General features: G+C 39.8%; 1 protein-coding gene across 2 annotated transcripts in view; it reads left to right on the top strand.

Moving 5' to 3' along the window:
* The window catches only part of cad (carbamoyl-phosphate synthetase 2, aspartate transcarbamylase, and dihydroorotase), a 93,936-nt gene that overhangs the window by 22,250 nt on the left and 59,229 nt on the right, over nucleotides 1-12,457 (top strand). For both annotated transcript variants that reach the window (XM_072251418.1, XM_072251417.1), the window contains exons 7-16: nucleotides 43-228; nucleotides 5,966-6,078; nucleotides 6,486-6,640; nucleotides 7,384-7,515; nucleotides 8,215-8,448; nucleotides 8,729-8,950; nucleotides 9,065-9,253; nucleotides 9,742-9,866; nucleotides 10,368-10,501; nucleotides 11,462-11,574. In XM_072251418.1, the coding sequence (XP_072107519.1) occupies nucleotides 43-228; nucleotides 5,966-6,078; nucleotides 6,486-6,640; nucleotides 7,384-7,515; nucleotides 8,215-8,448; nucleotides 8,729-8,950; nucleotides 9,065-9,253; nucleotides 9,742-9,866; nucleotides 10,368-10,501; nucleotides 11,462-11,574 (1,603 nt within the window). The remainder of the gene's footprint in view (nucleotides 1-42; nucleotides 229-5,965; nucleotides 6,079-6,485; nucleotides 6,641-7,383; nucleotides 7,516-8,214; nucleotides 8,449-8,728; nucleotides 8,951-9,064; nucleotides 9,254-9,741; nucleotides 9,867-10,367; nucleotides 10,502-11,461; nucleotides 11,575-12,457) is intronic.

Below are 12,457 nucleotides of genomic sequence, written 5' to 3'. Positions count from 1 at the left end.
GTATGCTGGAAATCACATGGTTTGTTTTTTTCTTTCTGACAGGTATGGGAATCGTGGGCATAACCAGCCTTGTATTCATGAAGATACACAACGTTGCTTCATTACGTCCCAGAATCACGGCTTTGCTGTAGACCCAAACCATCTTCCAGAGGATTGGTCTGTTCTGTTCACCAATGCTAATGACCAGTCTAATGAAGGAATCATTCATAATACTAAACCAATTTTCAGGTGAGTATTTTGAAAGACTACACTAATTAATCTTCTGTCTTTTTCAATGACAGAGTGCCATTCATATTGTGCTTTTAATGTTGTCAATTATCTCAAGGTATTTCAGAGGGAATTACAAATGAATCATTCTCTAATTAAACATGGGGGTGGAGGTGGGGGGGAGAGAGAGGAGTTCTGATGAGATGTTATTGTCCAAAGAAATTATTAAGAATATGAGCAGCAGACGGGCTGGGCCCTGACAGAGAAGTAGAAGAAAGTGGTCTTTGTGGTGTCGATGGGTTTGAAATTCTCTAATCCAAATTTTGTGAAAGTTATTTGAATTGATTAACGTTGGTTGGTTGGCATCCGCCTGTCATCATCATCACAAGTCTGGGTGCAAGGTATGGACATCCTGAGATGCCCAGGTGTCAAGATCCCCTTCTCAGCCTCACTAGTGTAGTCCAGAAGAAAGCTTATGAAGCAATAAGTTTGGCACCAGCTTGGCTGCAGGAGTTGCCGGAAGGATGTTCAATTATGTCCAGCTGCCTTAGAGGCTCCACTCCAGATTTGCTGTCTGGGTTTAATCCCGTAGCCTTTGTCTCTCCCAAGGCTGCCCACAAGGCAGGGAGGCTACTTATCCATATTTGGGGATCTGGCTCATGAGCTCCAGGGTGTGTCCACATACCAGTGGGCCTGCATGCTCTGTGTGCAGGGGCCAGACCTCCTCCCTGTCCTCTAGTTCAGCCTGAGACGGAAAGGAGTTGGGTTTCCATGTGTTGCCAGCAAGGAGGCAGTACATGAGGCTTGCTGTTGGAGAGGCTATGTACTGACAGGAAGAGACTTAAAAATTCAGCTCTCCTTTTCACTGCTGGCCAGTGGTGGAAGCTGAAAGTGGGAGTGACAAGCACTACCACACCAGATGCATCACAACAACCACTTGTTGACACCTTGACGGCTTAAACCACAAGACATGGGAGCAGAATTAGGCCACCTGGCCCATCGAGTCTGCTCCTCCAATCAATCATGGCTGATCCTTTTTTTTCTCCTCAATCCCAGTTCCCGGCCTTCTTCCCCGTAACCTTTGACGTCATGTCCAATCAAGAACCTCTGCCTTAAATACACCCAACGACCTGACCTCCACAGCTGCATGTGGCAACAAGTTCGACAAGTTCACCACCCTTCGGCTAAAGAAATTTCTCACATCTCTGTTTTGAAAAGGTGTCCTTCTATCCTGAAGCTGTGCCCTCTTGTCCTGGACTCTTCTAACATGGGAAACATCCTTTCCATATCTACTCTGTCTAGGGCTTTCAGCATTCGAAAGGTTTCAATGAGATTCCCCACCCCCACCCCATCCTTCTGAATTCCAGTGAGTACAGACCCAGAGCCATCAAATGTTCCTCGTATGATAACCCTTTCATACCTGGAGTCATCCTTGTGAACCTGTTCTGGACCCTCTCTAATGCCAGCACATCTTTTCCAAGATGAGGGACCCAAAACTGTTCACAATGCTCACTGGTGCCTTAGAGCACATCCTGCTCTAGTATTCTAGACCTCTTGAAATGAATGCTAACATGGTATTTGCCTTCCTCACCACTGACTCAGCCTGCAAGTTAACCTTTAGGGTGTTCTGCACAAGGACTCCTAAGTCCCTCTGCATCTCAGATTTTTGGATTTTCTCCTTATTTGGAAAATAGTCTGCACATTTATTTCGGCTACCGAAGTGCATGAACATGCATTTTCCAACATTGTATTTCACTTGCCACTTTCTTGCCCATTCTCCTAATCTGTCTTAAGTCCTTCTGCATCCTACCTGTTTCCTCAACACTACCTGCCCCTCCACCAATCTTTGTATCATCTGCAAACTTGGCAACAAAGCCATCTATTCAAACATCAGATCATTTATATACAGCATAAAGAAGTGGTCCCAATACCAACCCCTGTGGAACACCACTAGTCAGTGGCAGCCAACCAGAAAAGGATCCTTTTATTCCCACTTACTGCCTCCTACCAATCAGCCAATGCTCTAACCATGTTAGTAACTTTCCTGTAATGAGGCTCTTAACTTGGTAAGCAGCCTCATGTGTGGCACCTTGTCAAAGGCCTCCTGAAAGTCCAAATTAACAACATTCACTGCGTCCCCTTTATCTATTCTACTTGTAATTTCCTCAAAGAATTCCAATAGGTTTGCCAGGCAGGATTTTCCCTGAAGGAAACCATGCTGACTTTGTCCTATTTTGTCCTGTGTCGCCAAGTACACCATCACCTCATCCTTAACAATTGACTCTAGCATCTTCCCAACCACTGAGGTCAGGCTAATTGGTCTATAATTTCCTTTCTGCTGCTTCCTCCTTTCTTAAAGAGTGGAGTGACATTTGCAATTTTCCAGTTCTCTGGCACCAAGCCAGAGTCCAATGATTTTTGAAAGATCATTTCTAATGCCACCATAATCTCTAACGTTACCTCTTTTAGAACCCTATGGTGCAGTTCATCTGGTCTGATTGTTGAATATCACGTTGAAAGTATGAAGTTATGTTGAATTCCTTTGTCTAAAATAGGAATTGTGACAGAAGATTTGAATGTTCTAATACATGACTAATAAAGCATTTTTCTTTTGCAGTACAAAATTTAAAAAAAAAATCTTGAGTGCCTTTAAGTAAGATCACACAACTGTGCTGGTTGAATAGTTAAAAAATGCATAAAATATACTCTGCAGGCATTACCAATTCTGATGGAAGTTCGTTGAGCTAAAATGTTAATCCTTTGTCTTCTGATGAGGAGCTGCTGAACAATTATTGGCTTTTCAGTTCTTTGATAGATTCGTCATGTGAACATCTTGTGAGTCTCTTTTCCACCAGCTCTAGCTGAATCACCTCCGTTCTATAATATGTTGACCAGAACTGCACTCAATGTTCAGGTGTAGTCTCATCAATGTCTCGTAGAACTGTAACATAACATCCTAAATCTTGCACTCAATATGCCAACCTATGGCGGCAAGTATGCCATATCTACATCACTGTCTAACCATGTCACCACTTTCAGGAACTATGTACTTGTACCCTATGTACATGTTGGAGTATTCTCCAACACTCCTCGGGTGTTCCTGTCGTTCACTGTGTAAGAAGTACACATGCCATGCCATTGTACAAGAAGGGACGGCAACTTCAGTGATAGGTAGACAACACCTGTTCGAAGAATTATTTTAAAGAGCCCGTTATCTACAACACTTTGCTGTGAGTGCCTGGGTTCCATCATAGCTGGCTATTCCAACCAGTCTTGCTGCTATTCCTGACTGACAAGAAGTTTGAGAAGGCTAGATCTCAGCTGACAAATAACAAGGCACCTGTCCCTGTTGACATCCTAAAACTCATCAGTGAAGAGCTTCAGGAATCTTTAATCTCATCATCTTCGTCTCCGTCTCAGAAAAGGGGATTGCTTCAGGGGACCTGAGAGATGTTGCAATAGTATTCACCTTTAATAAAGGAGGCACCTGTCTGTGGTAATCATAGATGGGTCTAGTTTTCTGTTTGCTGCAGCTAAAGTCATCATCATTGTTCTTCTGAAGCAATTACTCGGGAGGAGGAGAAGATGGCGGTGCGACGCAGTGCGCGCAGCCACTCCGGTGAATGATATCTGTAATCTGTCAAGTAGGGGACCGTGCACAATTCTGATTTGATGGAGACAGACGTGAGAGTACGGAGGAACATCTGGAGAAACTTCTGAAGTGCCCACTTCGCTGCTGCTGCTACTGTGTAGTAACCGGAATCTCCGGAGCAGAAGGCCCCGAAGCCTCGGCTTTGCGTGTTTCAGCGACTGGGGCGAGGTGGAAGGCGCTCGGCAGAGGATGGCACTTGGGAGGCGGTATCGGAGGGGCTGGTCGGAGGCTCGAAGTTTTTGGATGGACGGACTCAGTGTTGGCTGTTGTCGGGTGCTTCCAATGCATCGGCAGTTGTCGGTGCCTGGAGGTTTACGGCAGGAAGTTTCTCCCTTTTGCCGCCTGCTATCGGGGACTTGGGAGTTGATCGGGACTTTGAGACTTTTTTTTAAGGAGCTCATGGTCTGCTCTTCTTCAAATTTATGGTATTGCTTTGCACTGCTGTACCTATATGTTACAATTATGTGGTTCTGTCAGTGTTAGTCTTTGGTTTGTCCTGTTCTTCTGTGATAACATTCTGGAGGAATATTGTATCATTTCTCAATGCATGTCATTTCTAAATGACAAAAAGGACTGAGTGTTCTTATAATCTAATCTAAAAAATCTTAAAAAATTGCTGTTCCCCTGATTCAGTATGGATTCGGCACATTCACAGGATCTTCCTGGTGTGACAGCTCTAAGAAAATTGCAGAGAGTAGCGTCAGGCACCAAATGTAGCCTTTTTCACCCTCATTGAACCTTTGAATAATATTGAATTTGGTTGCCCACAGAAACTTGCCTTGACATGCAGGCATGCAGGTCACAATGATAACTAATGGGTTTACATCTCCAAGCTCGGTGAAGACTGACTGCATTAATGTCATGACACTTTCCTCAGTGTTCTTCACCACAGTACTGCACCTTACTTTAAACTGCAGGAATGGAGCTAATCTAAAGAATTGATAGGAAACCTTTGAACCTACAGCAACCACACTTCAGAACTAAAGACAGCCAAACTTCTGTTTGCATGCTACAGCTTGACCACTGGTGTTCATCTCTGCTCCAAGGCCAAGCGCCAAGATAATACAGGTTCTTGAAGCATACCAAGAGATAATCCTTGCACTCAACATCTGTAAGAAAAGGATCCACTGTCAATCTTTTTCCACTTGACCACTGACTTTCAACAGCTCTCAGTAATGCTCTAGAAAACGGGACCACCTCCCAGCTCGGCAGCCACCTCTCAGAGAAGGCAATTATAAAATTGATGTCTGTGTAAATTATGTCCTACGCCTTTTTGAGATGTTCAACAGGTACTGGAAAAGTGCCACCAATACCATGTCCAATGCCAGCATCAGTGTTATCTCCCAAACTGATTTCCTGAGCTTTGAGGCTCAATTTTTCATCCTATTGGATCCATTGGGATACCTGATACGTGATTCTGAGCTGCAGGAGGAAGAGATTACTTGGCACAGAAGAAAAGATGTGAGGATGCGCTGAGTCTTTTTGAAGAAACTGAATATCCCCATTGACTTCTGGAAATCTTGGCCATAGCATCTCAGAGTAGAGGAGGATCATTGGGGTGGTGTTGAGAACTTCAAGTCCATGCATTGGGAGCATACAGAGCTCTGTGGAAGTTGGAAAACTATCAGGATTTGTTGCAACGTGCATAGGTAGAACTCTGCTTCTCGCGTTGAGTTTATATTCTCAAAATGCACAGAATTTGAGTGAAAGAAATCAAACTTGATGGAAGAAGCAGGAACATACTGTACCTTTTGAGAGCTCTAGAATCATAATGGGACAGTTTAATGGCGTAATGTAGTCAGGGTTAGAGGTAGAACTGATTCACTGATAATGCATTCTTTGCTGTAACATACTACCTGATTTACTACACAGTATTACTCATTCAGTGTGTTTGGTAATCTGCTGATGGTACTGGCACTTTTAACTAACTCCCTTTTTGGAAAAGTTAACTTCTTCCCAATTATTTCACTTTTCTGTAAATGCTCATCAGTATTTTGCAAATCATTTAATGTGCTGATATTGTTGTATGTGGCCAGATATGCAATAGGTAAAGAAACAAAAATGCCTTGTTGTTTGTTAATAATATAAGTTACTTCCTGCTTTCAGCATCCAGTTTCACCCAGAGCATATGGCTGGACCAACAGACCTGGTGGATCTGTTCGATATCTTTTTGGAATGTGTGCGTGACACAAAGATGGGCATTAATTTAGATGTAACTGGTGAGTAACTTGATTCAGGCAGCTGAGGGCACTGAACATTGCAGTGGATTCAGAATCAGTGTTTCCTTAACCACTAAATAATATGTTAATGCTGGTCAAATTGCAAATCATTTGTACGTATCATGGGAATGTACTTTATGCAGCAGGAATTTCACTTCTTTATGGCTTGTCATAGAGTAAACTTAGCTTTGTGATTACACAATTTTACTTTGACATATAATTTTATGTGGTAGTCTAAGTACACAGGAGACATCACTGTTTACTTTACAACTGTGTACCACCACACCAAATTTTGTTCCAAAGCTAGTTTTGTATCCAAGCTGCTATATATTTAATTCCATCTCGTAACTAATACTCAAAATAAATGTATCAATTGCAAAAAAAACACTCTGCCCTTTTTTTTCCAGTTAAAGAACGTATTATTTCCCATTATACTTTCAAAAATGGAGCTGGGCAAAGCATCCCTCCATCTGGAAGGCTGCGACCTCGGAAGGTCCTTATCCTTGGATCAGGTGGGCTGTCTATTGGTCAGGCAGGGGAATTTGATTACTCGGGTTCTCAGGTGAGTTGAAGTAAAATGAACTTGAAGGCATTCTTGTAATGGTTTAATTTGAAACAGGATTGCACTAAATTAAAATGAGTTAGGACAGCCACAATAAATGTCTGCAGAACATGATGCCTTTCTTTACATTCTTTAGTTCTTCAGTAGTCACAAGGATTCATATGAAATTTCTTTTTTTTTTAATTTTATTTTTATTTGGATAAGGAATTCACAAATATCATGTACTTTTTTCACACATATAACCTTTTCCATTTTTTTATATGTATAAAACTACAATTATTTATACATTCTTAAGTACACATTGAGATGATATAAAAGGAAAATAAGCATTTAAATAGATAATTATGTACTGTGGTAAATCTAACCTATTAGGCTAAGTAATGGAATTAGTTGTTAAGAAAAATGGTAATAATAGTTTCCATATAACCCTTCTGGACCATTTCCACTGGTCCAAAATGTTGTATATAAGCCTATGTATCAACCATTGTAGGTGTTTATATCCTAATTTGTTCATGCTTGCTCCTGCCCGCAGACATAATTATTCAGTCCCTATGTACTTATTTACTTAATTTTTTCATTTTTTTTATCTCTTTCCCAAATCTTTTCATATGAAATTTCAAGGAAGTTGACCGTGCTACAATAAATTACTAAGTTGAGTTTTGGCTTAAGATCTGTTTTGTCTCAAAGTAGATGCTTCAATTTTCCCAGTCTATTTTGTGTATCTAAGTTATGGTTTATTTCAGGCAATTAAAGCTCTGAAAGAGGAGAATGTTCAGTCAGTCCTTATCAATCCAAATATTGCGACTGTGCAGACGTCTAAAGGACTTGCAGACAAAGTCTATTTTCTACCGATTACCCCAGAATATGTTACACAGGTAATAGTTTATTTCAAAACGATCGTACTGATATTTAGCACCTATTTATACTGGACAGTTCGTGCCTGGGATTATCACTTGTTACATGAGTACATGGATGCATAGAATAGGAAGCTACAAGGACATAGGTAATAGTTGGGATATGTGCTATGTTAAACAAACATCAGATGGAATCTGTCTTCCACTACACTGGATTTACCAATTGTCTGCATCCCTGTTTCTTTCAGCATGGTCCCTGTATTCTACATTGAGAAACCACTTTCCGGCTGTCAAACGTGCTATTTAAATTGAATAATTTTGATGGTTTGACATTGGCAGGCCATCACAATAGCATGGGATCTGTCAAATTATCTACGTCAACATTAATATAGAATTTAAAAATTATTCATTTTTAAAGTAAAACATACTTTTCTCACTTATCTCTCTTTCAAAACAAAGAAAACATTCAGAGTAAGTCAAACAAATCCGTTTTAGCTTTGTTTCTTGCTGCTGATTTCTTCCTTGTTTTCTGTACTTTTAGCTAATGACTTCCAATCCTGTGGACTGGACTGAACAGTGGAGAGTTAATTGGTAGCTCGTATAACATTTGTGTTATACATTAATGTATAACGATAACATTAATGTCACTGTCTGAGTACTTTTTTTTGTATTCAGTTTCAGTTATCTGGTATTTAGAACATTTTTACATTTCATATTCAGGTCATAATGAATGAACGACCAGATGGAATCCTCCTAACATTTGGTGGACAGACAGCATTAAACTGTGGAGTGGAGCTTCAGAAAAGGGGGGTTTTGGAAAAGTACAACGTCAGAGTTTTGGGGACTCCAGTTGCTTCTATTGAGATGACAGAAGATAGGAAAATCTTTGTGGAGAAGATGGCAGAAATTAATGAATATGTTGTACCTAGCGAAGCTGCGTTCTCATTGGACCAGGTAGAACTCTGATTTCATAATAATTTTATTTTAACTATTGTGATGGGTTTGTTGCAGTGTATGTACCTGGAAAAGTGTCTTAGAAGCATTTTTTTTATCTGAAGTCTTCAGTAGAGGCAATTTTTAATGTATCGTTTAATATTGCTTTAACTTTTTACTAGTTGCTTTGAACTTGCGGGGATTGTTATAAATGAACGTGATATTATACTATAATTTGCCTAATAGATTATGTTATGTTTCTGTCTATTATTGGATTATATAGTTTAACTTCTCTGTTTAGGCTCAAGCTGCAGCAGAACGCTTGGGTTACCCCGTTTTGGTGCGGGCTGCCTTTGCTCTGGGTGGACTGGGCTCAGGATTCGCTCAGAACAAAGAGGAGTTGGTGACTTTAGTGACGCAAGCATTTGCACACACATCTCAGATTCTGATTGACAAGTCTCTGAAAGGCTGGAAGGAAATCGAATATGAAGTCGTCAGGGATGCTTATGATAATTGTATCACAGTAAGTCTGGCAAAGCAAATCACTTTGGTCCCTTCACTCAGTTAAACATTTTTGTTTATCTTGGAGTTCTTTCAGTAGGGATTTACACAAACTGTGCATTCTGTACCCCTGCAGGTCTGCAACATGGAAAATGTGGATCCACTAGGAATTCACACCGGCGAATCGATTGTTGTTGCACCAAGTCAGACTCTAAATGATAAGGAATATAACATGCTGAGAACAGCTGCAATAAAAGTGATACGACACTTGGGCATTGTGGGAGAGTGTAATATTCAGTATGCGCTGAGCCCTGAATCTGAACAGGTATTTGGGCTTGTGTATTATATTCAGTGTCTGTACGGAAACAGTGGAGGAAGTGTAAACCTGCAGAAAAGTTTTACTAGATTTTATATGGTTTAGGGAATTAATTGTAGCATCCTCTTCTTTCAAATTAAAGTGATAGCAGCTTGGGAATATTTTGTTGCAAGCAGCTATTTTGAATTCATCCAAAGTCAAGGAGCAGAGCTGGCCTGGTATGTTCCATTTCAATTTTAGAGTAGTTGCCTCTGTTGATTATAAAGGAGTTTCTCATAAAGACAACAGGCTATGATGTTTATTATTCAGGCGAAATGGTCTTCCAACTGTAAAGTTAGAATGATTATGTATTTATTCCTAAATTTTAGTTTTTAAGTATTATGCATGTAATCAAATTTGTAAGTATGCCGGAGTTAGCTTTTGTTGTCAATTTTAGATGCATTCCATTGAGGTTAATCTCGCTGACATTTAATACGGCATCCTGCTTTGTTTTCCAGTATTTTATCATTGAAGTGAATGCTCGTCTTTCTAGAAGCTCTGCTTTGGCCAGTAAGGCAACTGGTTATCCCTTAGCTTATGTTGCAGCTAAACTTGGTCTTGGAATTCCTTTGCCTGTCCTAAGGTAATTCTGTCTTTTAACAGCAAAAATAAGTAAGCCATCGGTTTAAATCACAATTAGTATTGCTCAATAGTACTTTCAACTCTGTTAAGTGTCTATGGAATGTGTCTGGTTAGCGTGTCATGAGCACTTCAGATAAAGTGCATTCAGGAATTAGTGAAAATCAATTTTCTTCAACTTTGAACTCTGTTTCTCATTCTCTGAGTCTGGTAAGATAACCTTGTGGATTGGGGAAAAAAGTGCATTTGTGATAAGTGCATAGGGACAGAGGTTTCAACATGCTTTATTTATTTAATGTTTGTCGTAGTATTAGGAATGATGATAAAGAACTCTATAGCAAAAACAAATGTCATGGTGGTTCAATGTTCTCTTGTTCAGTTGAAATAATTTATTAATATGGAGATATGTGGCATAGCGAATAAATTTTGTAGAATCAGTTTAAACTTAGAAGAAGGTCATTTGCATTACTTTGCTGATCTCCACCTTTGTGTACACTTGGTGCAGAAATTCTGTGACAAATTCTACAACTGCAAATTTTGAGCCTAGTCTGGATTATTGTGTTGTGAAGGTACCCCGATGGGATCTCAGCAAGTTCTTGCGTGTGAGCACAAAAATTGGAAGCTCCATGAAAAGTGTTGGTAAGTATTGTTTCGAGCTAATTGCAGTTCTCATAATCAGGTTTTTGGACTTGGGTAGGCTGAAAATTATTCATCTTCTAAACTGTGGTTATGATGAAAGCAGAATGCAGCAAAACTAAGACTGTTAAGCTTTACCTAGTTGCCAGTCATCAGCTGCATAAAAGCTGCTCTTTCCATTAGCCATTAATGTTATGATTCTGGGTATAGGGAGCTGCAATGTGATACAATCTTTATGATTGAAAGTCAGAAAATGAGAATTTAGTTAGATTATTTAGTACAGTTTAGATTAAGAAAATCTCCCTTTGCTGAAAGAACTGAAGTTTTAAAAAAAAAAACCCATAGCAGTTAACAAAGGCCACTTAGAGCAAGTTGTCCTTTTGTTTCTCAAGATGCAAGGTGGCCAGGTGGTTTGAAAATAAGTAATTTAGTTTATGAAAAGATTTCAATATTTATATAGGTATTAAGTATATTTGTTGAAGTGTTTTAATAAGGACTCTTTTTCACTTGTGGTGTAAGGGAATCCATATTTCAGAGTTCCTTGTGGCAGTGGAGGAGGTCATTGTGACATTGCCAACTCTGAGCAGTGGCATCAATCTCCTTCCCACAGTAAATTCCCTGCTGCCTACCCTCTCATGCCCACAATCTCCCACAAGATTTTCCTATCAACTGCACTGGAATCAACCTCAAAGAAATCAGTTAACATGTTAAACCTATAATGTTTGAGCACGGGAGGAAGCCGGTTTAATTGGCCACGGGAAGAACGTGTAAATGATATATGAACAGCAGTGGAGGTCCGGATTGAATCTGTGTTGCTGGAGCCATGAGTCACAGCCTGCAGCACTGAGCTGCCTTCTTAACTAAAGGACAATGAGAACAGAAAACAGTGAAAATAAATATCAGTTCAATCTTCAGAACCTTCTAAACTGAGAATCTCACCTGCACAATCTTGTTTCAAAACAGGTGAGGTGATGGCCATTGGTCGTAATTTTGAAGAAGCTTTCCAGAAAGCACTGAGAATGGTGGACGAAAACTGTGTTGGGTTTGATCATACTTTGAAGCTGGCTTCTGATGAAGTATGTCAGAAGCTATTTCATCTCGGCCTCCTCCAGATAAAAGCCCTGATAGTTACAGGCTGTCCCCTGGTTACAAATGCCCATCTTATGGGTGCCATTACATACAACAAGTTTCCGTAATATTATTCAATTCAGTATTTCTGTGCATGCATTCAGTGGCTCCCACGGATGGCAGCTGTTTCTTTTATTCTCGCCTCTCAGTAATTGTTTTTATCAGTTTTATATGCCATGCATTACAATAGTGTGTTATCACATTGAACGATTTTTGTTTTCTGACTTGTAGAGAAAATCATTTCAGGTTATCTGTAAAGATGAAATCCATTTGTTATCTTGGGATAGCCTGTAATTAACTCATAAGTTATCACAAAGGTTTTATTCCTAACTTTCTGATAGTTTTTGTTTATCAGTTGATGTCTTTCTGATAGAAATTAAGTTGAGATTTTGCTCTGTTAATGATAAAGTTGTATATCAAAATTAATACAGATGCAGGTCTGGATGGGGAGAAAGGTTTGGTATTTGTGATCACAAAAAAACAAGCAAGCTTGAACTTTATTGAGAACCTAGAATGAACATCACTTTTGGCAGGAGTTGGTTGCCATGGCATTTTCATGGGAGGCATTGCAATCCATACTCATTACAAATGGAGGTGTCTTAATTTTTTTCCGAAATCATGACAGGAACCTCAGTGAATCTAGCTCATGTATAGTTTGGCGCATCCAAGTAATATTAGAACAATGCTTGCAGTCAGCTTTTATTTTTACATAAGTCTCCGGATGGTTAAAGATTTGCTGTAAATTGGGCAAATAAAATTGCCAAAGGTAGTCTTGAGCTTTAATTTTCAGTTTGTGTGAGCTTTTTGAGCAATGCATTGTAGAACTAAAAA

This window comes from Mobula birostris, chromosome 2 (genome assembly GCF_030028105.1).
Source record: "Mobula birostris isolate sMobBir1 chromosome 2, sMobBir1.hap1, whole genome shotgun sequence".
In the NCBI taxonomy this organism is placed as follows: domain Eukaryota; kingdom Metazoa; phylum Chordata; class Chondrichthyes; order Myliobatiformes; family Myliobatidae; genus Mobula; species Mobula birostris.
Note: the sequence above shows the minus strand (reverse complement) of the source record. Positions and strands in the feature narration are given on the sequence as shown.